The 27,451-nt window shown below is 51.2% G+C and overlaps 1 protein-coding gene across 2 annotated transcripts in view; it reads left to right on the top strand.

The window, feature by feature from the left end:
• The first annotated feature begins 363 nt into the window (after positions 1-363).
• The window catches only part of ARRB1 (arrestin beta 1), a 68,508-nt gene continuing 41,420 nt past the window's right edge, over positions 364-27,451 (top strand). For both annotated transcript variants that reach the window (XM_080912319.1, XM_080912318.1), the window contains exon 1: positions 364-443. In XM_080912319.1, the coding sequence (XP_080768445.1) occupies positions 424-443 (20 nt within the window). In that variant the 5' untranslated portion in view covers positions 364-423. The remainder of the gene's footprint in view (positions 444-27,451) is intronic.

Here is a 27,451-nt window from a genome sequence, read left to right as displayed (position 1 = left end):
CACACACACACACATATATACACACAATCTCTCTCTACCCCCCCCCCCCCGCCTTCTCCGGACAGGTTCGCGCGCACAGCCGAGCACACGCACCAGCACTGGCACGCGCTTGCGCGCACGCACTCTCGTGGACCAGCCGCGGCCAGCCACCTAGCCCTCACTCCCTGGGCGCGCACACGCAGAGCCGCGCACGGAGCCACACTCGCGCGCTCACACCCGCACGCTCCACGCCCCTGGCGGCGGCCGGGGCGCTGTGCTGCTCGAGCGACGGGCGGGGACCCGGGCGGGGGCGGCGGTGGCGGCGACAGCGGAGGAGGCGGAGCGGGGTAGCCGGGAGCGGGCTGGCCCGCGCTTCTCCTGGCGGCCGGGGATTTTCCAGCCTGGACGCTGACGCCGCGGACCTCCCTGCGGCCGCCGCGGACCATGGGCGACAAAGGGACACGGTGAGTGCGGGTGGCCGCTTTGTCCCGAGTGCGCGTGGGGACGACCTGGGCGAGGGCACGGGCGGAGGTTTTAATCAGCGTCACCCCGGATCTGGCAGTCTGTTGTCCGCCCAAGTCTCTTGTGTGGTCTCTGGCCAGAACCATGTGTAAGGACCGAGGCACCTAGGGTGGGTCACTACATCTGGTTCACGGCTCCTGGCCGAGAAGAGCTCACACACCCAGCCCTCCCTGGTCGGTAGACTCTAGGACGTTCTGGGGTAGGCTGACACACGACACATACGCTCATAAACACAAGAACACACACTGCTGCCACACTTCGCATTTGTGACACGACGTCACACACGGTCTCTCACGCACACACTAGTCTGTCAACACATTCTTGCTGTCAGTCCTATTAGCATACACAGGTCCCACTCAAACACGCACCAGCTCTAACACACCCTCGTGTTGCCACACACATGTGGGCATACACCGGACACACGTATCCTGTCATCTGGATGCTGTAAAGCACGGTCTGGCTAGTGCGTGCAGTCTGTCAGCCCTCTCTGACATGACATGGTGCAGCCACAGGTCTTAGTGACACATCAAGGCTAACCACACACATGCACAGCAGAAAAAAACGCCTGCAAGGCCTGACATCCCCAGGGCAGGGGATACACTCACTTCTGACTCCCCATGGAAACACAGCTCACAGCGTGGAAGACTCAGTCTGAGACCTGGAAGGCAGGTCCCATTCACATGGCTTCCTTCCCCTCTGACCTCCAAAGCACATAGCTGGGAGCTACATCTAGCTGGGGTGGGGTGGGGTGAGGGGAGCCGTCTGGTAGAGCCTGCCTTGAAAGGAAAGGCTAGGCCTTCGAAATGGAAACTAGGTCAAAGTAGGAGGGCTAGGGAGGGGCAGGGAAGCTCTTAGGGGTCAACCCTTATGACCTGGAGCAGCCCAGGTTAACCTACTGTTTCCCCCTCCTGGCCCTGGAGAGTCTCCTTGCCTTCCTCCTGGCCCCTCCTCTAGTTGTCCCGCACCTGCCGTTTATCATTGCTTTCCTTATTGCTCTTACATTTGTGTTCTTCTCTCTGCCTTTACCTCCTTTCTTCTGATATTTATTAAGCCCCTGTTGTATACTAGACATGGTTTAGGGGATGAGAGATGATCAGAAAGGAAGCATCCCTGCAGTCACATGCTGGGACCCTTAAACAAACTGACTTTTCGCCCACTGACATTTGAGCCTCTCGGCAGTGAATGAAAGGGGGCTACAGAGGTTATTCCCCTTTCCCAGGAGTAGAAACTGAGGCATAGTGGTAACTCAGATACCTCATGTTTAGGAACTACCTCCCACCAGCCTCCCTACTGATGGCCCTTCCTGGAGGTTAAATTTTCCTATTCTGGTTGCCCCAAAGAGGAACCAACGGGTGAGAAAGGTCACTTGCCTTGCTGAAGGTCAGGAGGGGGCAGAAGCCAGAGTCCACTGTGTCTGTGGCTCTCACTGTGGACCCTGGGGTAAGGACTAGCAAGGTTGGTACAGAGGCACAGCTTTGGGGGACTGTGGAGAACCAGGAGGTGTTTGCATTCACCTTGAGGGCCAGTGCAGCCGGCTGGTCAGCACTGTGACCCAGGCATCAGTTCTTGTAGGAAGGATGCTAAGGTGCATCTCTCTTCAGCCACACTCCTTCCCCTCCCCCCCAGAGACCCTCTGGAACTGTAAGGTCGAGCTTTGCTCCCCGCAGGGCATAGCATGGAGTCAGCAGCAACTGGCTTCTCCTTTGCTCCTTTGTTCTCCAGTGCTGCTGGTGACCAGGGTGACTCAGCCTTGCTGGGCCTCTCAGTAACTAGGGGGAGAAGTGTCACAGCTCCCTGATACCTTGAATTGTCATAGGATGAGGACACTGTGGGCTGCCAGACACCTGTTGGAGAATCTGTCTGAGGCCAGAGCTTGTCCTTGACTCCCCTGCTGTGCCTCTAACTCATGGGCAGACCCAGTATTCCCATCTGTACATTGGAGCAATCAGAACTTTGGTTTACACGACTCCCAGAAGCTCACCGAGTTCCCTGGACATATAGGTTTATGCCAGGAAATGAAGATTTCTGTCTGTCCTGTCCATGTTTGCCTCCCCGCCCCGGGCCCTCTCTAGAACCACGAGTTCTGCCTTTCCCTCTCTAGATCTCTCTGGATATGAAAGGTAAGACTGCGAAGAAGCTGGCTGTACTGTGTTCCATTAGCCATGAGGTTTTGCTTTGTGAATTGGAAGGGATATTGCAAGTACTCAATACTCTTAGGCTCTGGACCCATCACATCTGTTCCCATCGCTTGGATGAAGTGATAATGAACATTAATCAAAACTGTCACTGCCCTTGCAGGAACCCCTGGGCTGAGAGGTGTCCCAGGGCAGAGCAGGCTAGCACCTAGGTGGGACCTTAACAGGGCTTCCTCCAGCACAGGTCACTGAAGAGTGTCTTCTTTGTAACCTGGGGCAGGAGTTCCCAGAGCTGAATCCCCAGACTCTCCATCCCCCAGGTGATTGTGATGCAGAACACAGCCATGGGAGGTGGACACCAGAGCTCTAAGCTAGCTGTCGCCTGAAACTGTCCTGGGTAGTCAATGCTGCTGACGTTGACCTAGAAGACTAAGGCTAAGAAGTGGGACTGCAGAGCCCTGCCAGCCCAGGGTGCAGACTGAATGAGGGCCTGGAGGTGTGAAGAGAAGCCGGCAGTCTGGGGGAACACAAGCCAGTCACCCCCAGGCTAAGGCATCAGGGTCAGCTGGGAGAAGAGGGTAGAGCAATGAAGGACCAGATCAAGTGTTCCTCTCAGACTGGTGCTTAAGGTAGCAGCCAGGGGAGGGGAGGAGCTGGCCTTGAGGCAGAGACACTCTAGGAAGGAGCCTCAGAACCAAGGCTGCAGGGAAGGTGGTGCTGATGGGTAACATGACAAGGAAGTGGGGGTCAGCAAGCTCGATGGTGGAGTGAACTTTTGCTGGCTGTCAGGGGTTGGGGAGGCGACTCCAGGAGAGTGCTTGCTGCCTAAGCATAGGGCCTTGAATTAGCATCTTCAGACCCCACATAAAAGCTGGGCCTAGTGGGCTCTAACCCTTGGCTGGGGGTGGGTGTAGGGAAAAGGAGGGAAAGGGATGTGGAGACAGGAATGTTACTAGAGCTCTCCAGCCAGCCAGTCTAGCACTCACAGTGAGAGATTCTGTCTTAAAACATGGGGTAGAGAGAGTCTGAGGAAAATATCTGATAGTAACTTTGGGCCTTCATATATGCAGGAACATACATGTGCGTGCACGTCCGCACACATACAAGAAGTATATGCAGAATCTCACTGAATTCTTTCCACACTTTCATCTTTTTTTTTCTTTTCTTCCAGAACTAAGGACTGAACCCAGGGCCTTGCGCTTGCTAGGCAAGCACTCTACCCCTGAGCTAAATCCCCAACCCCCTTTCCACAATTTAGTAACACAGGAATTTCGATTCCCATTTTAAAGGTATGAAAAGAGGAAGCATGTCTACCACCATTCAGTCAGTTAGCATCTGAACAGAGGTCCCTCTGCCCATCATGGCCTCTCTGTTGCCTCTCTGTGTCTATTTAGAGGGAAAGGGTCTTGTCCTATCCACAGCTGAGCTTTCAATTGCCCCCCCCCCACCAACTCTAAAGGTGACCAGAAGGGTCGTCTTGGTGCAACTGGAGGGATGGAGTGGAATTTCCTTTGCAGCAGATGTTGATGAACTCTCCCCATCCCCCACCCCAATGCACCCCTCTTCGCCACAGCCCCATCTCAGGGAGAGAGGGTGCTGTAAATGGAGCAATCACCAGCCCTCTGTGAACCTTGGCTGTCTTTTTTGAAGTGGTTAAGCCCTGGGTGACCCATCTTGGCTAGAACATGGGGAAGTCCTGTGGCTTTGGCAAGATTGCTCCTGGGTGGCTGTGAGCCTGGCCCAGTGTCCCTGAATCCCAGCTGGCTGCTGGACTGCAGACTCCTTTGACGGCTCATTTCCTTCCAAGTCTGGACCTCCTGGCCAGAGACTGAAACCTCTAGTTGGCATGGGGTCAGGGGTCTTAGTCGTGGGCTTGCCTCCCCCAGGACCTTTCCCACGGGCTGTGTTGGTCGAAGACAGCAACAGGGAAGGTCAGAGTGACCTCATGGCCTCAACCAGGCCATCCATGCTACTGCTTGCTGGGGTGACACTGCCGATAGTCCAGCTGAGACCGTGTGGGTGGCAGGGGAGCCAGGAGTGGGCTGAGGAAGCCGTAAGAGGCTTTGACAAAGGACTTCAAGCTAGGGACAGAGGGTCAGGTGGGGACTTGGAAGTCTTCTGGGTGGATGCAGGTCTTGAAGGCTGTAGGTGGCCTTCGTCTATGGAGAATGGGGCGAGAGGAGAAGACGGTAGGGCTGGCAGAGCCGTGGAGAGCGCTGGTGTGTTGGACAGAGAGAAGCAGCCAGCAGTCTGCTGAGAACAACTGGAGCCCCCAAACCAGGGGAGCAGTACAGAGGGTGGGGGTGAGAGGGGGGTGCAGGAAGATCCCTACATGAAGTCAGAAGGTAGAAGTGGGAGTCTGGGGATCCGGTGGGGTGGTGAGGGTACAGCTGAATACTGGAGGCAGAGGAAAAAGGGGTAGTCTCTGTTTTTGTGTTCCTCCAGGACCTTTCCTCTACAAAATGGTCACTGAGCCCTTGACATCACAGAGGGCTTCCTGGAGGAATCTACGTCTCGTAGGATGGAAAAATCACACTGTGGTTGTAAGCTGGCTAGGACAGGCATGCTTTTGGAGTGAGGGTCCTCTGACTCTGGTGGAGGTCTGGAAGGGCTTCCTGGATCAGGTGACCAGGCTGGGTGCTGGATCTCAAGGAAGGCTTAGGTGAGAGAAGGAAGAGCCTATGGCAAAGTATTGACAGTAGGTTAGGTATGGTGAAGGCAAGTCTGAGAGGGGTGGTAGCCCTGACCCTAGGCGCTAGAACGACAGAGTAACATGGTGTATTCTTACTAGTACAGTGTGTATTGCGCATGCGAGTGTGTGTGTGTGCGTGCGTGTGTGTGTGTGTGTGTGTGTGTGTGTGTGTGTGTCCCAGCTGGCGAGCTCCTTTTGGTTCTGGCTAAGTCTGCTTCTAGTTGGTGAGCCCACCAGCCTTCAGATCTCAGCCTTGGAAGATGCCTGGCAGAGTTTTGTTGTACTAGACTGAACTCTGTCCTCTTTATGCCTCTGCTCTCAGCCCCAGGCCCCCCCTAAGTGCTGATGTAAGTTCTCTCTCTTCCATTAGGGAACCCTCAGAACCAAACACTACTCCTGACATTGGACTGGGTGTTCGGAGGAGGGGATTGTGGCTCATTTAGACTGGGAGATCCCAGGCTGACCCTGTAGCACTCGATCAGATTGGAGGGTGCCTAGCAGAAAATGTTTGCTTTCCACGGGGCATGGGGCTGCTGAGAGGAAGGCTCATCGTGTGTGTGTGTGTGTGTGTGTGTTGGGACAGAACAAGGGTTCTTCTAGCAGATTCCAGGCACTGCAGGATGGATCCTGTCCCTGGGGGTGGGTGGCTTGATTCCTAGCAAGGGCGTGGGGAATGGGGGTAGGACTGGGTGACTGTTTTGAGAGGGGAACAAAGGGCGCTGTTGTCCAGCCCCTCCTCTGCCTCTCTCCTCAGAGGAGCCGTGGCTGGGTCATCTCTCAGGAGACAGCCTCCTCCTTCCTGGGACTGGCCCATCTCTAGAACTACCTCAGAAGAACTCCTTGTTCCTGTTGGGGGATCTGATGCCAGATGAGGCCCCAGAAGGCCAGGTCCCAGGGGTTGGACCTCACAGGTCCCTGGGAGTCTGTGTGATCCCTGAAGGGATGGGGCCCTGTCTTATGAGGTCCCCATAGAACTTGGTCCCAGGGAGAGAAAACTGACTGTTGATTTAAGAGCCTCAGCAACTGTGTGTGTGTGTAGGGGACTGTGGTAGGAGGCAGGACTGTATAATTTCTGAGCTGTGAGGCAGAGTGTCCCTTGGCATAGGGCCTATGGATTCACAATGGGTCTCCTTGGTTTTCTTGCAGTTGCTCCTCCATTGTTACCACCAATGGGAGCAGAAAGGTTCTAGCAAAGGGCCAAAGAAGTAGACTGGGCTGGACCATTCTAGGAGCACTCCAGTCCTTGCTGACTGGTCACGCACTACTGTGTGACATAGGACATGCGATTCACCAACTCTGAGCTCTAAACTCTCTGTAGACATCCAACCAGTCAGCATGCGTGAGGACCTTCTCTTGTTTTCTGATTACTGGCTTTTCCTCTGGGGGCCAAAAATGGAGGGTTGGACAGCTAAGGCCTCTCTTAGAGACTAGTGAGGCAGAGCCTGCCAAAGAAGTGGGTCCAGGGTGTAGAGCTGTGGCGATAAGGGTTTGGAAGGATGTACCTCCTGCTTGTTCTGTGGCTTCAAACCTTCCTTTAGTAGTGGTCTTCACTGTCTGGTCTCATCTCCAGCCTCCCGGAACATCAAATCAACCAGTCAGTTCTCTCTGACCAGGCTATTCTTTCCTGGATGTGTTATCTTTTTCCCTTCAGCTCCTCCCTCCATCAGACAGGGTTTCTCTATGTACCTAACTGTTCTTGAACTCAAAGGTCTGCCTGCCGCCTGCATCCTGAGAGCTGGGATTAAAGGCATGTACCACCATGCCCGACTCCTTCAGGAAGCAGCCCGAGTCTCTGGCACTCTGGGGTCCTCTTCTAGGCTGGCCTCTCTGATACCATCAGATCTATTGGGCATAGATTAGTTTGCCCTGGGTAGAATGGATTTTATGGGATTTTTCAAACCCCAGAGCTGACACTCAGAAGTTTAGCTGCCTTAGCTCCCTGCCTGTAAGGCTTGGATGGGGTTGGCTTGAGGGTTAGGTGAATTGAAACAGGTATAGCTCAGAGTCCTGGCACAAGATTGGGGCCGAAGATGAGTGTTGAATGCTCTCCCTGGGTCAGCCTTCCTTACCAAGCTGAGCTTCCCCAGGGAGAGAACTGGCTCGTTCATTTTCAGGCCCCAAAAGCTTCATCCTTAGTATGCAGGGGGTGGCTTGGCCACACATAATGTCCTTCCCATTTGACAGGCCTGGATTCCTCCAGGAAGGCCTCATTTCTGATCACTGCCATCTTCTCGTGCACACACTTACCTCTCCCCTGCTTGGATCTTGTGATTTTCCTCACATGAACCGGGAACTCTGCAAGGGCACCTGGTCCAGATTGCCTTGTCCCCGGTGTCCCCTTGTCTGTGCAGGTGTGGCAAGGCACTGAGCTCCATGCATATTTGTTCAGTGAAGAAAGCTGAATGTAGGCATTTCAGGGGGAGATGCCCTCAGAGGGGAGAGGAGGATTTCAGAGAATCACAGAGCCACAGGAATAGATTAGGCTCATGGCACAGAAGGCAGAGGTCATGGGATGGCCAGCTTTCTCTCAATTAAAAGAGAGAGTTTCGGATCATGGAAATTTCTGGCAGGATGGCTGCTCTGCTGCTGCTGTCCTTTCATGGTAGGTAGCGCTATCTGAGCATCTCTCTGCTTGTCTGAATCTCATGGTGTTAGGGATCGAATCCATGGTTGCTGGACTTATGCACTACTGCTGAGTTTTAGCCCCAGCCCTGCTTTTGTTTCAGGCAGGGTCCCTAGCTCAGGCTAGCTTTCATCTCTCTATATAGCCAAGGTTGGTCTTGAACTTTCGATCCTCCTACCTCCATCTCCAGGGTGCTGAGATTACAGGCCTGTATCCGTGTGCTTGGTTTATGCGGTGCTGAGATTGGACCCAGGTCCTGGTGCATACTAGGCAAATAGTCAAACACTTCATCAGCTGAGTACATCCCAGCCCCACATCCCACTTCTTACAGGCCTCCATGTGAAGCCATCTTCCCCTGACCCCTAAGTGTAGGCTCTTGTTCTGTTCATCCCCAGACATCCCCAAGTCTTTTCTTTCTTTCTTTCTTTCTTTCTTTCTTTCTTTCTTTCTTTCTTTCTTTCTTTCTTTCTCTCTTTGCTTTGGACAGTGGCATGAGAGACCAAGGAGTCCCACTTGCGGGTGGACATCTGGGTCTGCCTACAGTACACCCACTGTGGTTTGACCTGGCTTGAGGAGGGGGACGTGGCTTCCCATGATCGGCCTGGATCAAGGAGCTCTTTGTGCAGCTCAAGAGCCTGCCTTGGCTGGCAGAGCCTAGGTCTCCCCATTGGCTGTCCAGTGGGCAAGTGCTCAGAACCCACCTCATTATAAGGAACAGAATTCTGGGCACTGAATCCAGCAGGCTGTGGTCATAATCAGCCAATTAAACTTCCCAGGAATGAGTGTTTGGCCCAGAGGAATGTGTAGGGGTGATAAGGCTGGGAGAGAGTAAGAGGGAGGCTCAGAGCTGAGCCTGCTGGGCAGAGCTGGGAAAGTGTAGCAGGAAGCAGGGAGAGGAGCTAGAGAGTAATAAAATGGATAAATGCAGAGAGGATGCCTTTTGGGAAGAAAACCTGGTAAAATGGGAGCCTGAACCCCATTTCCTCACTGTGTCTCATCTAAAGGCAAGCTGCTCTAATTGAGCCCCAATTTCTCAATGTGTCAAAGTGGAGATGGGAGAGGCTTTGACCTAGGAGGTCTCTGGGATCTCTCCTTGTTTTACAGGTATTGTGATGAGGGGGAGAAAGGCCCAAGCAACACTGTCCAGTGCTCAAGAGCAAAGGCACAGCCTCCAGCAGCCTGTATCTCTGGAACAGTAGACTGTACCATCCTCGGCTGGAACCTGTGGGTCTGATTAGAGCTGGGCCTAGCTGTAACAGGTTAATTGGAAGGAGAGGTTTGCTGCTGCTCTCCCCAAGCACCTCCTTTCCCCAGACTTAGTCCGGCTCAGGACTGTCCAAATTCCAAATAGTGTCCTCAGGGAGGGATTGTTTAAAGCTCTACTCTCCTCCCCAGGGAGGGATGAAACAGTGTCTTTTCTATTTCCAGGTAGTTTAGTTTTCTCTCTCTCTCTCTCTCTCTCTCTCTCTCTCTCTCTCTGTGTGTGTGTGTGTGTGTGTGTGTGTGTGTTGGGAAGCAGGGAGGAGGGACTCCCCAGAAGTAGAGCCCTACGTTTTGGGGTATGGAGTTTGCTGTAAGACAAATTCAGCTACTGCCCAGCAAGCTCTCACTTTTCATGACCCTAGTCATGGGGCTTGGACTCTCTGGGCCTCAGTTTCCCACATCAGAGGAGTCAGTACTACCATCACACTGGGTAGCAAGAGCCCAAGGGTTTGTCAAAAGTCACTATTATGTGGCGTGGTGGTGGTGCACACCTGTGGTCCAAGCACACAGGAGGATTACCTTGAATTTGAGGCCAACTAGTTTCTGAGATACAAGGGCCAGTGAGATGGCCCAAGCCAATGAAGGCGCTGGCTTTGAAGACTGACTAGCTGAGTTTCATCTCCAGTACCTGTACAGTCGAAAAAGAGAACTGATTCTCATGCACATAGGCACACAAACAACAAAATGTGGTCGCTTGTTATTGGAGCCTGGGAAATGCACTTTGGCTTTTGTCTGCTCATCCCTTCCCGGTGCCTAGGCCTAGCCGGTGCCATGCGCACTGCTGCTTGGTGGTCAGTGGGGTTGCACGGGGCCATAGGAGAAGACCAGTCACGACAGGAAAGGGAAGTAAGATTACCCAGGGCCGGCGGCGTTGTAGCGTTGGGGTGGGGCACCTCCTCTTTGGCCTCTGTCTGTCAAAGCAGAGTCTCTAAAAGGAAGTGGGGAAACCTTGCTGAGCTGGAAGCTAGGAACAACTGTGGAGACAGAACCTGCCAGCCCTAGGTCCTTTAACCCTCGCCCCCTGGTTTGCTGCCAGAGAAGCTGGCGATCTATCTTTTCACACACTTGGGAAACAACAGCTCTTCCTGATTCGCAGCATTCAGCAGGAGGACCTGGAGAGATGTCCTGAGGTCTGGGGGGACTGGCAGCACACGGCAGGAGGCTGCCTCTGCCTCCCCAGAGTTGGGCTATGACTTGACCCCAGCCAGGGCCTCTGACTTGGAGACCGAGGCCTAGGAAGCTGGTTATGTAAGTCAGCAAGGTTCCCAGCTCACTTCCTCCTTTCCTCTGCAGTGAGGCCCTGCAAGCTGGAAGCAGGTGCTGCTTTGTGCAGAATCTCTAGGCCCAGAAGGTTATGGTGACCAGCCTGTGCTGGGGCTCAGTTGGCTGTAAGAGTGGTCTCCTTGTCCACACCCTGTGGGACAGGCTTGTGGGTAGCCTCAGTGCAGGCCACCGGGTTGGCAGTGAGCGCTGGCTCCTCCCACACTGGGAGAGCTGCAAAGCCTCATTAGAGGAAACAGGCGGCGGGCCTGAGATCATTTGCCTACAAACTGCCCCCAGAGGGGAGCTGGCCTCTGCAGCCAGAAGAACAAATCGCCAGCATTTTTCAGTTTGTTCCACAAACATTTCTCCAGTGCTGGCTAGGTGCCAGACCTCTACTACAGGCATGTCCCTGGAGTGGCCTGATCTACCACAGTGGACATTTAAAGAGCAGTTCAGTTTCATGTGCCACCTAAGGGGGACCCTGTCTTCGTGGCTGGTGTATTGGCCTGGAATTCTCATGAATGAAAAGCTGCCTCCTCTAGGCTGGGATTTTCAGAAATGACTTTTATTCTCGTTCTACTGGGCCGTTTTTCTCCCTCCCCACCCCCACCCCCACCCTACGAGGTGCTAGTGAACAGCAATTTCTCTGAGTGTCTTGAAATAGAAAGTGAGGACAGCCTTTTATAGTACCTGTATATCGGGGGAGAAAGAAAGTAAATGGCTGTAACTTTTTTTTTTTTGGACAGACAGGGTTTCTCTGTGTAGACCTGGCTGTAATTATATATATTTGTTGTTGTTAAAGATTTATTTATTTTATGTGAGTACAGTGTCGCTGTCTTCAGACACACCAGAAGAGGGCATCAGATCCCATTACAAATGGTTGTGAACCACCGTGTGGTTACTGGGAATTGAACTCAGGACCTCTGGAAGAGTAGTCAGCGCTCTAAATCACTGAGCTATCTTTCCAGCCTGTGGCTGTAATATTCTTAAGAGAGTGGTAAGGGGGTATCAGTTTACAACTGGAGCGCAATCCAGAATTAAGGCTCAGAGGCCACCGACAGAACAGGGGAACCTCGAGCATGCTGTGGGAGATACATTTGTTAGGACTGGGAGATGAAATTGGTGCTCTGTGAAACAGGCGTTCCTCTAGGCCTGGAAACCACCCCACCCCCGTGTCAGCTTGCTTTCTTGGGAATGCAGATTGCTTCTCTCTCTCTCTCTCTCTCTCTCTCTCTCACACACACACACACACACACACACACACACACACACACACACACACACGGGTCGGGGTGGGGAGAAATCTGGGTTGAAGCTAGTCATGGTAGTGCAGGCCTATAATCTAAGCACACGGAAGATGAAGTCATCCTGCTCTGCACTGTAAGCTCCAGGCCAGCCAGGGTGACATCGTGAGTCCCCCCCCCCAACACACCCAACACACGCCCTTTTTGTGTGTGTTAACAAAACAAAACCAAATAGGTCAAGAAATCAAGGGGGAAAGTGTCCCGGCAAACAGTCTAGTGAGATTAGAAACGAGACGAACATATCTGCAGATACTGGGAAACCGAACCGGAAGTAGCATTAACGGGGACAACAGGGTTTCAAAGCTTCCCTCTGGCAGAGTATATTCTGCAAAAGCCCGCTGTAGGTTTGCAGCTTAGTGCAAGGCTGGGGAGCTAAGTCTTAAGAGACACAGCCTCTGTTTGGGAGCATGTGTGCTGACCTGAATCATTTTAGAGTGCCATCTTTAGGGACACTGAGGCTAGGCAGTGGGGTAGAGAGGGCAGGAGGCTGAGTTTTCACCTCCCCATACTGTCTCTGTCTGTGGGCGAGATGCTAAACTGTGGGGAAGCGGTACCCTTCTTTTTCATTATAGTGTCTGTGCTAATGACAGTGCCCAGCATACTAACAGGGCTCATCTGGTGGGTGAGATTTTTGTCATGAGTCTGTGTGGCCCCAGGGCTGTGGGAGAAAACTGAAGGCATTTAAAAAAGACAGTAAGGAGAATTTTGATTTTTTTTTGGCAAGTTTTTTTTTTCCAATATCCTAAAAAGGACAAAGCTGATGACACATTATAATCAAGCAGTTAATATGCACACTGCTCTTTCTTGCATGCATCAGCGCGGTGCCTTTTCTGCAGCCATTCAGCCAGGATTGAAGTCACCATTTTGCAGAATGAACTCTGTCATAGGGAATTTTCGGAGAACTGTGGTGAGTCCTGTCCTGGCCACAGGCGGTCCTGAGTTCCTCCAGCCACAGCTTCCTTATGAATGAGATGGTATCCATTCTTTCTGTGAAGCCCAGTCCCTTCTCTGGGCAGTCTGAGATGGGCGTGTCTTCTAATGCTGCTCCCTGCAACCAGCTTCTGGCCTGGGCCATCCCACTGTCTTCTGCCTTCTCTGTGCTGCAGTATAGGACCTTGAACCAAGCCTGGAAACACACCAGACTGTGACCTTCCCGACTCAGAAGCTCACCAGTTGCTCCCTAGAGGAGCTTCTCTGGTTTTCAGGTGGTTTCCAAGAACCTCGCAGTTCCTGTTCCTAACTTCCTGCCTGCTGTCCCCACACAGTGGACATTGGCTTGACCTCAATGACCATCACCTTTCCATGTGTGGGTATCTATTAGATCAGACTTTGGCCTCTGAAGAGCCTTTCCCCTCTAATTCATAGGGGCTTCTTCTTCTTTTTCTTCTTTTTCTTAAGATTTATTTATTTATTTACTATATGTAAGTACACTGTTGGTGTCTTCAGACACACCAGAAGAGGGCATCAGATCCCATTACAGATGGTTGTGAGCCACCATGTGGTTGCTGGGATTTGAACTCAGGACCTCTGGAAGAGCAGTCAATGCTCTTAACCACTGAGCCATCTCTCCAGCCCTCATAGGAGCTTCTTTATACGTTGTTTTCAAGATGTGATCTCACTACATATAACCCAAGCTGGCCTTGTGCTAAAGTGATCCTCCTTCCTCTGCCTTCTGAGTACCAGGAATGAAGGTGTGTGCTCCTGTACTTGTCTCCTTCCTTAGAACCTTCCATCCTCTCTACCCATCATATTTTGAGATAGGACCTCATGTATCCCAGGCTGGCCTCAAAATCACTATGTATTTGCAGATGACCTTAAACTTGTGATTCTCCTGTCTCCATGTTCTGAATATTGGGATTACAACCGTGTGCTATTGGATGAGTTGATGTGTTCCTGAGGATGGAATCCATGTGAAGCAAGCCTTCTGTCAACCAAACTACGACCCTGGCCCTCCTTCCTTTTGTTTTAAGTTGAATAGTTGCTTGGGCTGTCCTTTGAGCTAGAGTTAGGGAGGGAGGCTGGAGAGGGTTCAGAAGAAGTGGGCCTGGGTTGCTGATCCAAAGGAGAAGTACCCTTTCCTTCTTCTCATTTCCTTCCTGGTCCTGGTGCTGGAAGAGGGCAGACAGAAGCAGTAGAAAAAGGGAAATGGATATATTTTGAACTGGGGACTAAGATCTCCTAGCTTTGAGGTGATTTTAAAAGGCTTAAGTCGGGCTGGAGAGATGGCTCAGAGGTTAAGAGCACTGACTGCTCTTCCAGAGGTCCTGAGTTTAATTTCCAGCAACCACATGGTGGCTCATAGCCATCTGTAATGGGATCTGGTGTCCTCTTCTGGCCTATAGGCATATATGCAGGCAGAATGCTGTATATGAGTCCTTTCCTTTTCCTACCCGTAGGATACCTTCTGCCCACAGAGGACAGGCAGACACAGGCTACAAAGCTGACTTGGCCTTGTCGTGTCTTTACAGCTCTATCCGGTGCATGCTGGAACTCACCTATCTTTTTATCTGTCTCATTGGGTCTGAGTTCAAGTCTTGACAAGCAGCACTTGTAGTTCCGTAACTCTGGGCAAATCATGGCACCTTTCTAAGTCTTGGTTTCTTCTGCATACCATAGAAAGAATGATACCTACCTCAGAGGGCGGTGTCACTTTGTGGGCGAAGGGCTAAACAGGTGCCTTTGATAGCACCTGTTTGGTGAGTGGAAGCTACTTTCAGGTCAGAAGCTTTTTGAGAGGTTGACCATCACCCGGACCAAGGCCAGGGCACACAGGGCCATGCCAGCCTTCTTGAGACTGTCTCATTTTTGTACTTTTGGGACCCCCCCCCCAGTGCTGGGTACATTAGTAACTAAGTTACTGTCTTAGTTACTGTTCTACTGCTGTGAAGAGACATCATGATCAAGGCAACTTACAAAAGAAAGCATTTACCTGAGGGCTTGCAGACAGTTTCAGAGGGAGAATCCATGCAGGAAGCAAGGTGGCAGATAGGCATGGTCCCAGAGCAGCAGCTGAGAGCTTACATCTGGTCCTCAGGCAGGAGGCAGAGAGATAGAGATAGAGCTTAAGAGATAGAAAGATAGAGAGATAGGGAGATAGGGAGATAGATGGATGGATGGATGGATGGATGGATGGATGGATGGATGGATGGATGGATAGATAGATAGATAGATGGATAGATAGATGGATGGATGGATGGATGGATAGATAGATAGATAGATAGATAGATAGATAGATAGATAGATAGATACTAATCCTTCCTCAAACGTATGAGCCTATGGGGACCATTCTCATTCGAACCACCAGTTTCCTTCTGTGTATTTTCTACAAAGGCTTGTGGATGAGGTGTATCAACGAATTCATCTTTAGTGCCAGACATGGTGGGACTAGGACATCTGAACCAAGTCCTGGTTTGTGATATGGGACAGGGAGTGATAAGAGCATGTGGGGCTGGACGCTGGGAAGTGAGGTGAACTTGGCAGGAGTGCCCGGACCCGAGGCCCTGAGTGCGTAAGGCTTTTGCTCTGAGGCAAGTTCCCAGGGTCTAGCGCTTTCTTGGAGGTCTGGCAAGCAGGCAGGGCAGTGGCTGGTTTCTGCAGTTCAGGAGGATCTGTCATGATTTCCCACTGGCCCTAGCAGCTCGAGTCCTTCACTCCGGTGGCCACTACCCTCCGAGTGTCTGCCTACTGCCTCTTCCAGGGTGAGTTGAGACTGGGCTAGGGTGGGAGGTGGAAGAGGAGGAGGCCCATGCTTCCGTCCGTTTTCAGAAATGAAAGGGTCAATTTCTCACCTGCTACACAAGGTCACATCCCTCCTACCCAAGCGTCTGTGGCACGGCTCTTGTAGAAAGTCCCTTGGTGTGTCTAGGGCAGAGTCAGTTGGCTTGCACTTACTGTCTCCTTTTGCAAAATGGGGACTGTCCTAAGATTTCCTTTGCTGTGGAAAGACACCATGACCAAGGCAACTCTTATAAAGGACAGCATTTAATTGGGGGAAACTTACAGGTTCGGCGGTTCAGTTTATTATCACCAAGGCAGGGAACATGGTGGCATCCAGGCATGCGTGGCACTGGAGAAACTGAGAGTTCTACGTCTTGATTGGACTGAATCCAGAAGACTGACTCTCTCTCTCTCTCTCTCTCTCTCTCTCTCTCTCTCTCTCTCTCTCTCTCTCTCTCTCTCTCTCTCTCTCTCTCTCTCTCTCTGACTCCCCCGCCCCCACAATCTCTCTCCACTGGGTGGAGCTTGAGCCTCTAAGCCCCTCCTCCACAGTGACATACTTCCTTTAACAAGGCTACACCTCCTAATAGTGCCACTTCCCTTGGGCCCAGCAAAGTCATACTACCACAGAGATGAAACAATTTACCCGGTGTAGCTGCCGAGGCTATGGTGTGTGCTAGCTGGCAGGTGGGGTTTTTAGCTACTCTGGGTTGCACTTGCTGCTGCGGGGAACATCACGCCAGCCCTGTCACGGAAGGATCATCAGGATCACCAAGAATTCCACTGGTGTGGCCTTTGTGAGCAGCAAGCCCTGGACTCAGCTGAGCTTGGCTACTTCAGAAGCGACAAGACACACAGACCTGGACCACGACAGAGAGGGTTCTGCACCAGAAGAATTCTTCTGAGTCTCATCTGTCTGTTGGGCTGGGGGCAGGGCCTTTGTGAAGGCGGGTATTGCTCAGATCGCCTCTGGGCCCTTCCTCCAGTCCCGAGGCAGATTTACTCCGAGACAAAGCTGCACCCCAGCTCCAGGCTCCTCTCAGGGTCTCATCCTTTGTGTCCCACGGCTAAGAGCCCTCCTGAATTTGAAAAAGAAAGATCTCTTGTGCTCTTCATTATTTATTATTATTGTTGTTGTTATAACAGATGTCTGGGGTGGAGGTGTAACTCGTGTATGTGGCTCTGCGTTAGATTCCCAGTACCCATAAACCACGTGTACTGGTGCATGTCTGTAATCCCAGCACTTGGGAGGTGAATGCAGTACAAATTAGGAGGGTGACCTGCTCTAGCAACTGTGGGGCACAGCTGGACTGGAAAGGGACTTTCAGAGCCCACATGGGGCTCTCCATGGGGAAGGGCTAGAGGAAGTCTGGCCTCGCCTCCACTCCGGTAGCTGGTTGAGGAGTCCGATTGCCTTAGGATGGGCAGACATTTTCAGGGCAGCTCAGCTGAACTTCCCAGCTCAGTAAGGAAGCAAACTAGGCAATCTTCTCCCACAGTCCCAGCGGGGGGGGGGGGGGGGGGCACTGCCTGTCCTTCCCCAGTTTACGGGGAAGAGAGGGAGGAGAGAAGATTGTGGGTTGCGAGAAAGATCAGGGACCTGGTTATTAGGCGAAGTTTCAAATTCCATGTCTGAGATGAAGATACACACCCAGGGGATGTGTATCTTAGCACCAGGGGACTGAGCAGGCGGTCAGCTCAAGACTATCTTCAACTTCAACTACCTGCTGGGTCCAAGGCCAGCTTTGACTACATGAGACCCTGTCTCAAAGCAACAACAACAACAACAAACCAAACCAAACAGAAAACAAAACTTTACCTCTTGAGCTTGTCAGGTCAGTGAATGTTAAATAGTTACATAATTTTCCCGAACTTTTGTTTTTATCTTAAAAGTGGGTTGATGTTATATCCTTCCTGCCATGGGCTTGTGGGAAGCCTCAAAAGAGGCTGTAAGACTGTAAGACTTAAGCCAGGACCTGGCACAGAGTAGGCATTCAGATTGTGCCTAGCACATTCCCATAACCCTCATTACCTTGGACCCTGTCTGCACCGTACCCACCAGCCTGTGCCCCGAGTCAGTCTATGCTCCCTGTGTTTTCTTTAGATTGCCTTGTGACCTTCCTCAGCCCGTACACAGCACCTTTGAGACCCTTCCCAAGGTTCAGTTAGAAGAATGTCCTTTTGGGTAAAAACCCATGTTCTGTGCACCTACTGTGTGTTCCCGCTGAGGAGCTTCTGTATGTTTTTTTACCCTGTGGAGCCCCAGTGGCTGTGACTGTTGCTAGGATCCCAGAGGCCAGTAACTTTGTTCTCTGCAGAGCCCTGTAATCAAATTGCTGTTAGAGACACTCTGACATCTGCCATCTCCCTGCCGTGGAATGCCAGCGCCCTGGGAGCTGTGTCTCTGGGTTCCAGCGCCTGGCACCAGAGGTATGCAGCGTGAATTCCATGCTGAGAACGTAGCCGAGATGTGCTTTTCTCTCTCATTAAATCAAGCCTGCTTCCTTGTTCAGTCCAGCCATTTTCTAGGTGGGGCAAGTCCTCCCTCAGGTTCAGATTGGGTAGCTAGATAAAAGCGAGTGTTCTGCTGGGTCTTGGAGGAGGTAATGTTGGAAGTCAGGCGTGTTTCCAACCTCCCCATTTGCCCCGTGCTCTGTCTGGGATGGAGAAATGATAGCACAGACATTCCATTCCTGGCGGACCCTTGCTGCCGGCCTCACAATGGGTTTGGAGCTCTGTGCAAAGCTGTTTATGTTTCCACAGCAGAAATTTATTGCCCAGCCTGGCCTTCTGCAATTAATTATAAGCCAAACAAATAACTTGTCTCTGGGAGGCTGGGGATTGGCATAAACATTTATGCCAGTCCAGAGGCTGGGTGCCTTCCTCTGGCCTTGGGAACAGAGGGGCAGGATGGGGTGGGTCTATTTCCGCCTGACCCCAGGAGGTCTAGTATGTGTGTTTTCTCTCTCAGTCTTCCAAACTGTCCCAGAATAGGGTCCCCGCTTGTAAAGGGAGACTCAGGCAGAGAGTTCAGCAGTTTGTCCAAGACCACACAGCTTGCAGGGAGAGTAGTCCATCTCTCCATCCGTCCAAGCCCTCGTCAAATGGGAAGGGGTTTTCTAAGGTGACTAAATTTTGTAGGCATAGGTTGGTGGTGTGCTTACCTAGTAGCATTCATGAAGTCCTGGTTTCAATTCTAGTGGCACAGAAACTGGGTATGTGGGCCACCTACCTGAAGCAAGAGGAGCAGATGTTAGAGGGAGTGCCGGGCGTGCTGGTGAACTCCTTGAATCCAGCACTCAGGAGTCAGGCAGGTGGATCTCTGAGTTTGAGGCCAACCTGGTCTACATAGTCAGTTCTGACTACAATGATGATGATGATGATGATGATGATGATGATGATGATGATTTCTTTTACTTTTTGAGATTATAATATAGTTATATCTTTCCCTTTCTCCCTTCCCTCTCCTTCTCATATACTCCTCCTTACTCTCTTTCAAATTCATGGCCTCTTTTTCATGAATTGCTGTTATGTGTATATATGTCTATACATTAATATTCCTAAATGTGACCTTCTCAGTGTGCTGCTGTGTGTATGTTTTTGGGGCTGACCATTGGTACTGGATAACCAGTCAGTGTTCTCGTCCTTGGAGAAATGCTGTCTCCTACCCTCAGCCTCCTTGGTTACCGGTGTGTGTAGGACCGAGGCTTGATGGGATTCCTGATTCTCCAGCACGGTCGCTGCTGTTCTTACTTGCTTCGTGTCTAGTTAATGAGACCTTATCTTAAAAAAGATGCTCTAGGGCTTGAAGACCCTTTCCCAAAACAGAGGAAGAAGGAGATGGCCTTTGAGGTTCTCTGATGGTCGAACTCCACCTGTCTTATGCAGGGATGGTCTGGCTGGGAACAGCGTCAGCAGGAATACCTGGGCTCATTGCTCGGTTCCCCAGGTCTGAAATTTCATACAGGCTGAAAATCCTTCATGCTTGGGAAGTGTTTTAGGTTTGAGATTTTAGAATATTTGCATATACGTCGTGAAGTTTCTCGGGGATGAGACCCAGATTAACATGAAGTAAATTCGCTTGTGTCATGTTTCCCTTATACAGGAGGTCTGATGGTAATGATATTATAGGTAGCGATGTGTGTGTGTGTGTGTGTGTGTGTGTGTGTGTACTGAACCCAGGGATCTGTGCATCCTGAGCAAGTGCCCTAACATTGAGCACAGCCCTAGGTCCAGTTTTATACCATTCAGTGCTTCTTTGTTTTCACTGGGACCTTTGCCTGAAGTCAAGCATGCTGTTCTCCCCGTGCTGCCTGTTGACGCTCACAAAGTTTCAGATTTGGGAGTGTTTAGGACTTTCAAATGAGAGATCATCAACCTATCTTCCTGTTGTTGGGCTAGGTGGCTCAGAGGAGGTGCCATTTGGCATGGTCCAAGGCTAGATGGCAGGAAGAGGTAGCGGGGATTCTAGACCAGGGATGTTTAAAGATCGAGAAGTGAAGGCCCTGGCCGCAGAGAACCCCTAATTAGTGACTTCTCTGTGCCCATCCCGCTGTCCCATGCTGGTTCTGTGTTTTCCAGCTTCCTGTGCTACCAATCCGTCTCACTAGTCTGGCTCATGGATCTCTAGGGCCATCTGCTGGGGGCCACGTGCAGGAGATGAAAGGCTCTGGGCACTACTGCAGATTCCCGCCTTAGACACCGGGGTGTCTGGCCTCTGGCCTTGGGTCCAGGAAAACCTTGGTTGGGCAAAAGCTGGTCCTCAAGGGTGGGGCTGCAGCCCTGGAGTCTGGGTTCAGTTTAAGCCGTGTGTATCATCATGTCAGCCCCCTTTGGGAGCCTGGGGTGTGGTCACTGACGGCAGATATGTGGAGTGAGGAATGCTGGGAATATACACCATTGGGAAGAGGCCAGAGGTGGAGTGAGGAATGCTGGGAGGACATCACATTGGGACAAGGCCAGAGGTTTTGGTTTAAGTTATAACCTGTACCCTGGGTGAGCATTAGTGTTGCCTTCTGGGGATGGGAACGAAATCATCCCTACTTGTGGGGTCAGGGTGGGAGTTACAGTTAATATCTAACTAGGGGACCAAATTTTTGTCACAGCTAGGCAGTGTGGTATATCCATACCATAGAATGTTATTCAACTGAAAGGAAATGGGATCCTGACTCAGGCTGTATTGGGTGAATCATCATTAAGGCAGTATGCTAAGAAACAGAAGCTGGGTACCAAAGGCTACACATTCCATTATAGAACTTATGTGAAAAAGCAACTGAGTCCATGAGATGGAGAGCCCGCATGAGGGGCTGGAGAGAAAAGACTTTAATGGGTAAAGATGAGGGGCAGGGTTTACAGCTTTGCAAAACCCGTGCGAAGATGCTAACTGCCAATGGCTACTTCATACAGAGGCTGGATTTTAATTGTTAACCAACTAATTGTGTGTGTTTGTGTACGTGTACATACAGAGGCCAGGGGTTCTGTCTCCACCTCAGCTGACATACACCTTATCTTTTGAGACAAGGTGAACTCCCTGAACCTGGGGTACATCGATTTGGCTGAACGACAGGGACCCTTCTATCTTTGCCTTCCTGGTACTGGGGTTATAGGAACTCACCTGGGTGTTTTGTTTGCTTGTTTGTTTGTTTGGGTTAAGTTCCAGGTGATCAAATTCAGATCTTTAAGTTTATGTGACATGTGCTTTACCAACTGAACCTATCTTCCTGGTTCCTGACTTACTGGTTCCTTACAGCAATTTGTGGTTCTAATGGATGGCAGGGTCTTACTGTGTATCTCAGGCTGACCTCAAATGCATGATCCTTCTGCTTCGCCTAGCCTCCCAGGAAGATGGGCATGTGTCACTGGGTCTGGCTTGGATTCACCATTTTAAATGTTAATGACATGCTATGTAAGTTTCGTCTCAGTAAGTCTGTGTTTTGAGTTAATGATGTTAGGGGAGGGATGAAGAGAGTGGGGGGCATATGGCCCATGGAGGTGCGGCGAGGCCTGGGGGGCAAGGGAGATGCATGCCTCTAGGGGGCCCATGTTGGGAATCACTTCCCCCTGAGGGACCAGCCACATGTCAGTATAGTACAGAATATAGTTTATTCAGGTCATGGGAGAGTTAAGAGGGTGGTAGAGGCAGAGAGAGAGGAGTAGAGGAGTAGAGACCGGCCATGAGCACATGGAGGGAAAGGGGGGAGGGAAGGGGAAGAGAAGGAGTAGGGGTGGGAGAGCAAGGCTGCAAGAGGCCAAGAGGCCTCAAGAGGCAAGAGAGGCAAGGGAGAGAGGAGGGGGCAAGCAGCCCCTTTTATAGTATCAGGTCTCTTGCCTTTCTTGCCTCCTGGCTCTCTTGCTCTCCCAGCCCCCTCCCTCCTCTTCCCCTTCCTTTCCCCCCTCTTTTTCCACGTGCTCATGACCAGCCTCTATTCCTCTACTCCTCTCTCTCTCTTTCTTTCTGCCTTTACCACCCTCTTAACTCTCCCATGACCTGAATAAACTCTATTCTGTACTATACGGACGTGTGGCTGGTCCCTCCGGGGGAAGGGATTCCCAACATGGGCCCCCCCAGAGGCATCTCCCTTGCCCCCAGGCCTCACCGCACCTCCATATGCCCTCCCCACTCTCTTCATCCTTCCCCTAACATTGGCGCTGAAACCCGGGACGTCATCTTTTCACAACATTGGTGCCCCGTGACTTCTTCCTTTCAGTGACTTTTTCCTTTCATTGGTGCCCCATCATCTTTTCCTTTCGGATAACAATCATAAGAATGGTGACTTCTTTTGGGGGAAGGGGCAGGGGAGATCTGGGATTTAGGTTGAAGCTATTGAAGAAAGTAAAGCTCACAGCTAAGAGATTGTGTCAAGTTATTGGCTCAGAGTGAAGCCGTCTGACAGTGGTTAAGACCAAAGTTCTTGGTATCTGTGTGTTTTCTGTTGCTGTTGCAGAATACCTGAGGCTTATCTAGCTCACAGTTCTGGAGATCCCAAGATATAACACTGGCCTGGGCTAGGCTCTGTGGAGGCCTCATGATAAATGACGTCATGGCAGGTGTGTGTGAGAGATCTCTAGGTGAGCCTAGGAGCCAGAGAGCCACTCAGGGGTCTGGCTTACTTATCCTAAGAACTTTTTGGGATAGTGTGTGTGTGTTCCCGTGGGTACATGTGTGTGTGTGTGTGTGTGTGTGTGTGTGTGTGTGTGCCCCTGCTCACCAGAACATTCCTCAGGAGTCATCTACCTTGGGTCTGTTTGTTTTGTACACAGAGTATCTTACGGGCCTAGAGCTTCCCTAATAACCCAGACTGACTACCAGTGAACTCTGGGGAACCACTGTGCCTACCAGTGTTGGAATGCTAAGGGAGCACACCGTGCAGTCTTTATCACATGGGTCTGTCTGCTTTCCCAGCTGGCTGAGCTGTGGCCATAGCCTACACCGCACACTCTCAAGAACTAACCTATGACACCTGCCTCATTCCCTCCGGAGGGCAATGCCCCCAGCCACCTAGCTTTCTTGCGCTACCTTCTTTCTTTCCCTTCCTTCCTTTTGCTTGAGCTCAGGCTTCATGTACACAAGGCAAGTATTCTACCACTGAGCTGTACTCCCAGCCAACTCTACCTCTTGAAGGTCCATCGTCTCTCAATGCCACCACACTAGGAACAGCCCTCAGTACCTAAGTCCTAGGGGGAAATGTTCAAGTCATGTCCAAACCATAGCAATTCTCAGGGGCTGGAGTTAGAGTGGCTCAGTGGTCAAGAGTACTTGCTGTTCAGTCATGAGAACTTGAGTTGGGTGGCTCACAAAGGTCTGTAACTCTAGCTCCTGGGGATCTGATGCCCCTTGGACACCTGCACACACACATGCACATATATTCACACAGACACATAAACAAGATATGTTTTGTTTTAGAGACAGGGCTTCTCTGTGTAGCCTTGATTATCCTGGAACTCACTCTGTAGACCAGGCTGGTTTCAAACTCATAGATCTGCCTGCCTCTGCCTCTGCCTCTCTGCCTCCTGAGTGCTGGGATTAAAGGCGTGTGCCACCACTGCCTAGTCATAATTAAGTTTTAAAAATAGTTTTTAAAAAGATTTATTTATTTATTATATATTAGTACACAATAGCTGTTGTCAGATACACCGGAAGAGGGCATCAGATCCCATTACAGGTGGTTGTGAGTCACCGTGTGGTTGGTTGCTGAGATTTGAACTCAGGACCTTTGGAAGAACAGTCAGTTCTCCAAACCGCTGAGCCATCTCTCCAGCCCAAGTTTTGAAAATCGTAAAGATAAAAACCTTAATGGTTTTAGACAAAGTGTGTCATCCTGGTTCAGGTTCCTTATCATGCATTTGTGTTAGTTCCCCTGCCTAGAAAGTAGGAATAATATAGTTCTTTATTATGGAAATTTGAGTCTCCTATTATGAGAATCTTAACATTTTCCTGAGGATGAAATGAGTTAATATTTGAAAGAACTCCACATCAGGAGCTGTTATTATCACTCATTCACGGTTTTATTTATTTGTTCATTTGCTGGGCACCCACGGGGAGCCAGGGCTGGGCCAGGGTTCTGGGGACACAGCTGCATGCATGACTCAGAGCCCCGCTCTCAGGAATGCCTCACATCCTAAGAGTCAAACCGCTGCACCTGCAGCTTCGGCTTTTGATGAAAAGCCCTCATCCCTTGCTTCTCCAGGTCTGGCTAAGCAGGCGCCTCCCTTGAGACCCAGCAGGACCTCTAATGGTTTTGAAATAGACTAGGCTCAGGGAGCTGGGGACGAGGCTTGGGGAGGCCAGCAGCAAAGCCCAGGGCTTTGGTTTCCTTGCCTTGTATGGACAGTTCAGACTGGGTCCCTGCGTTTTTCTATTTTCCAGCCCTTGCAACTGCACGGAGTGGTGGTGGCCCTGGAACTTTTGCTGCAGTCGTGAGCACTGGCAGGGGCTGACTACAGGGTGCACGGACATGAGGTCCACAGGGTCTCAGAATCCCCTCTAGGTCCCGAGAAGTACCTGGTGTTGTTGAGGAAGAGACTAGGAAGCTTCGAGGGGGAAAGGGCTCTGGTGCCTTCTGGGCTGCCAGTTTAATAGTCAATCTCCTGAATTAGAAGGGGCCTGAGCTCTCTTGCCTACTGAGACTCCATTGATAAGAAGTGAGCTACTTTGGGGTACTGCCATTTTGGCAGCCATGGGTGAAGAATGCAGTATCTGCCTGGCCAGCAGCCTTGGAGAACAGGGTCCCTGTCTTCTTCGGATGAGGCTATTCCTGTTTCGCTATGCTGGTCTACAAATCACCGAGGCTCAGTGATTTGTAGACTCAGCTCTCCCAGACAGAACAGTCTTGCTCCAGCTGCCATTCCTCCCCCATGTTCTGTCCACCCCTGAAGATTTCTGTTTGAACTGCTCTTCCTGCACTTTCAGGTGCCAACCTGGCACCCATGCTTACCCTAAGGGCCGAAAACAGACACGCAGAGTCACCTGGTTGCAAGTCAGTCCCAGCAAAAGCCCTCCTCAGGTGTAAGCACATCTCCCCACCCAGAATGCTGTGTGTTCTAATGCCTGCGTCTCCCCTGCCTCCTGACCACCCCAGTGTGCACCCACTGGCTTCCTTCCAGCCGTACCAGGGGCTGTCCTGTCCTGATTGAGAAGAACCAGGCTAAGAAGGACCTTGCTCTCTTCTCCTTCTAAACCTCCTACCTGTAGCATGGTGGGCGTGGTGTAGTGGTGCGTGTCCATCACCCGAGGGAGCTCTCAGGGGTTGTAAGCATGACAATAAGGAGTTCAAGGTCAGCCTTAGCTACAAGAGACCTTGTCTCAAAACAAAAATATGGGGCTGGAGAGATGGCTCAGTGGTTAAGAGCACTGACTGCTCTTCCAGAGGTCCTGAGTTCAATTCCCAGTAACCATATGGTGGCTCCCAACCATCTGTAATGGGATCTGATGCCCTCTTCTGGTGAAGACAGCTACAGTGTAATAAATAAATAAATAACGTGCAAATAGTAAGTGATCTGGGTGTGGCAGTGCACACCTGTAACACTGGGAGACTGGCAGGAAGACAACCAAAAGTTTGAGGCCATACTGGTCTACATAGCAAATCCCAGGCTGGTTAGGGCCCTAAAGTAAGATCCTATCACAAAATAGAATAAAACAAAACAAAATAAAGTAAACTATGTCTGGGATGAGGACAGCGCTGGAACCTTCAGAGATTGTTGTCCTCTGTGGTGTTGCTAATGGACCAAGTCATAGCAGAAAGAGAAGGAACCTGACCGAGGAAGCAGGAGTCAGGTCTGGTTGGATCAAGCTTTCTGCAGTCTAGAACACCTCACCAATCTTTTCCCCTTTGCTCACCCTCTTCTCGTCGACCTCAGGAATTTGGCATCCTGAGGTAGTGTGTTCATTGACTGAGCTTTTTCTTCATCCACGGGCCTTTGGTACCAGGTTCTGACCCAAGCCTAGAACATGGAACAGACCTCATCTTCATTTGACACTGATAAAGGAGGGAACTGTGGTCTCAGGAGCACATTCATCCATTCATTCACTCATTCACTCAGCAAGCACCCACGAGTGCCTTCATTTGCAGGGTGCAACCCTGACATCAGGGCACTAATAGTGAACAAGATGGCTAAGAGATACCATCCCAAAAGCTAGTGCACTGGTGCACAGTTCCCTTAGACATGGGTGTGGGATGACATGGTCCCAGTTCTGAGGGCGCAGCTGAAGGCATTAATGTTATCACTCAGTAATTAAGCAGCAGCCGTGTGTGTATGTCTATGTGTCTGTGTCTATGTATGTATGATCCTGTGTGTCTGCCTTTGTGTGTGTGTGTCTTTGTGTATGTGTGTGTGTGTGTGTGTGTGTGTGTCTGTCTGTCTGTCTTTGTCTATGTAGGCTTGATCCTGTGTGTCTGCCTTTGTGTGTGTGTATCTTTCTGCATGTGTGTGTGTGTGTGTGTGTCTTTGTCTATGTAGGCTTGATCCTGTGTATCTGCCTTTGTGTGTGTGTGTGTGTGTGTGTGTGTGTGTCTGTGTGTGTGTGTCTGTGTCTGTGTGAAGGGCATTGGCAAAGATGGTGGCCCCCCTCTTCCTCAGTCCCCATGCCTCCTCTGGTCTCTTCGTTCCAGCCCGTTGTCCCACTGGGTAACAGCCTCACGCCTGCCTTGCTCTAGACCCGAGGCACAGACCGGTTTCTGCTTGTCTGGAGCCCAGTTGTCTCACCTGCACCCCCTCCTCTGGGCTCCTTGGGTTTCCAGTGGTTCGGGGCCTCCCCAGAGGCGAAGCCCTCATTTCCCCCATATCAGAATAGTTTTTGTGCACCGTGATATTTTTTGATTTTGTGCTAATTCCACTGAGTTGTTGCTCAGCCCAGAGCTTGGGTCTGGGGCTTAGGGAAGTGTTAGGCACACGAGTGAGGTATTTAATAGGATTTATTTAATAGGCTTCCAGAGGCTTCAGCCCCAGGGCTAGTGTCTCATCACGGCCCCCGAGACCTTAGATTCTTCCTCATCTCCTTCCTCACAGGCCTCAGCCTGCCGGGAATTCTGTTTTGGTTGGAAGGAGGCAAAGTGGAGGAGTTTGCGTGTCTGGCTCTTTCCTCCCTCTCATTCCTCCTCCCTTCCTCCCAGTGTCGCTCAAGATGTTTCCTCAGCCAGCCTGGCTCCGCTCCAGCCTGAGTCCACCTCAGGCAACAGCAGCAAAGCGCTCGCTTAGAGCTTCTGCGGGCTGTGGCTTTCCATAGTGGACTTGGATGCCTTCGGCCATTCGGAGGGACCCAGGGAGCAAGTCCCTCAGGGTGGGGCAGGCCACCTGCTTGCTCTCTCCTCAGCATATAACCCATACCTGCTGAGGAGACCACCAGTGATTCCAGGGCTGCTCTGGGTGGACTCTGGGTGCATCCATTCTCTATGGGGCCTCTGTTTTCTGGAAATGCTCATAAAAACCTGTCCTTATTTGGTAATAGGTTGGTATG

The sequence above is a fragment of the Micromys minutus genome, assembly GCF_963924665.1.
Source record: "Micromys minutus genome assembly, chromosome: 2".
In the NCBI taxonomy this organism is placed as follows: Eukaryota; Metazoa; Chordata; class Mammalia; order Rodentia; family Muridae; genus Micromys; species Micromys minutus.
The sequence above is the reverse complement of the archived record's forward strand: the minus strand, read 5'-3'. Positions and strand labels throughout refer to the sequence as shown.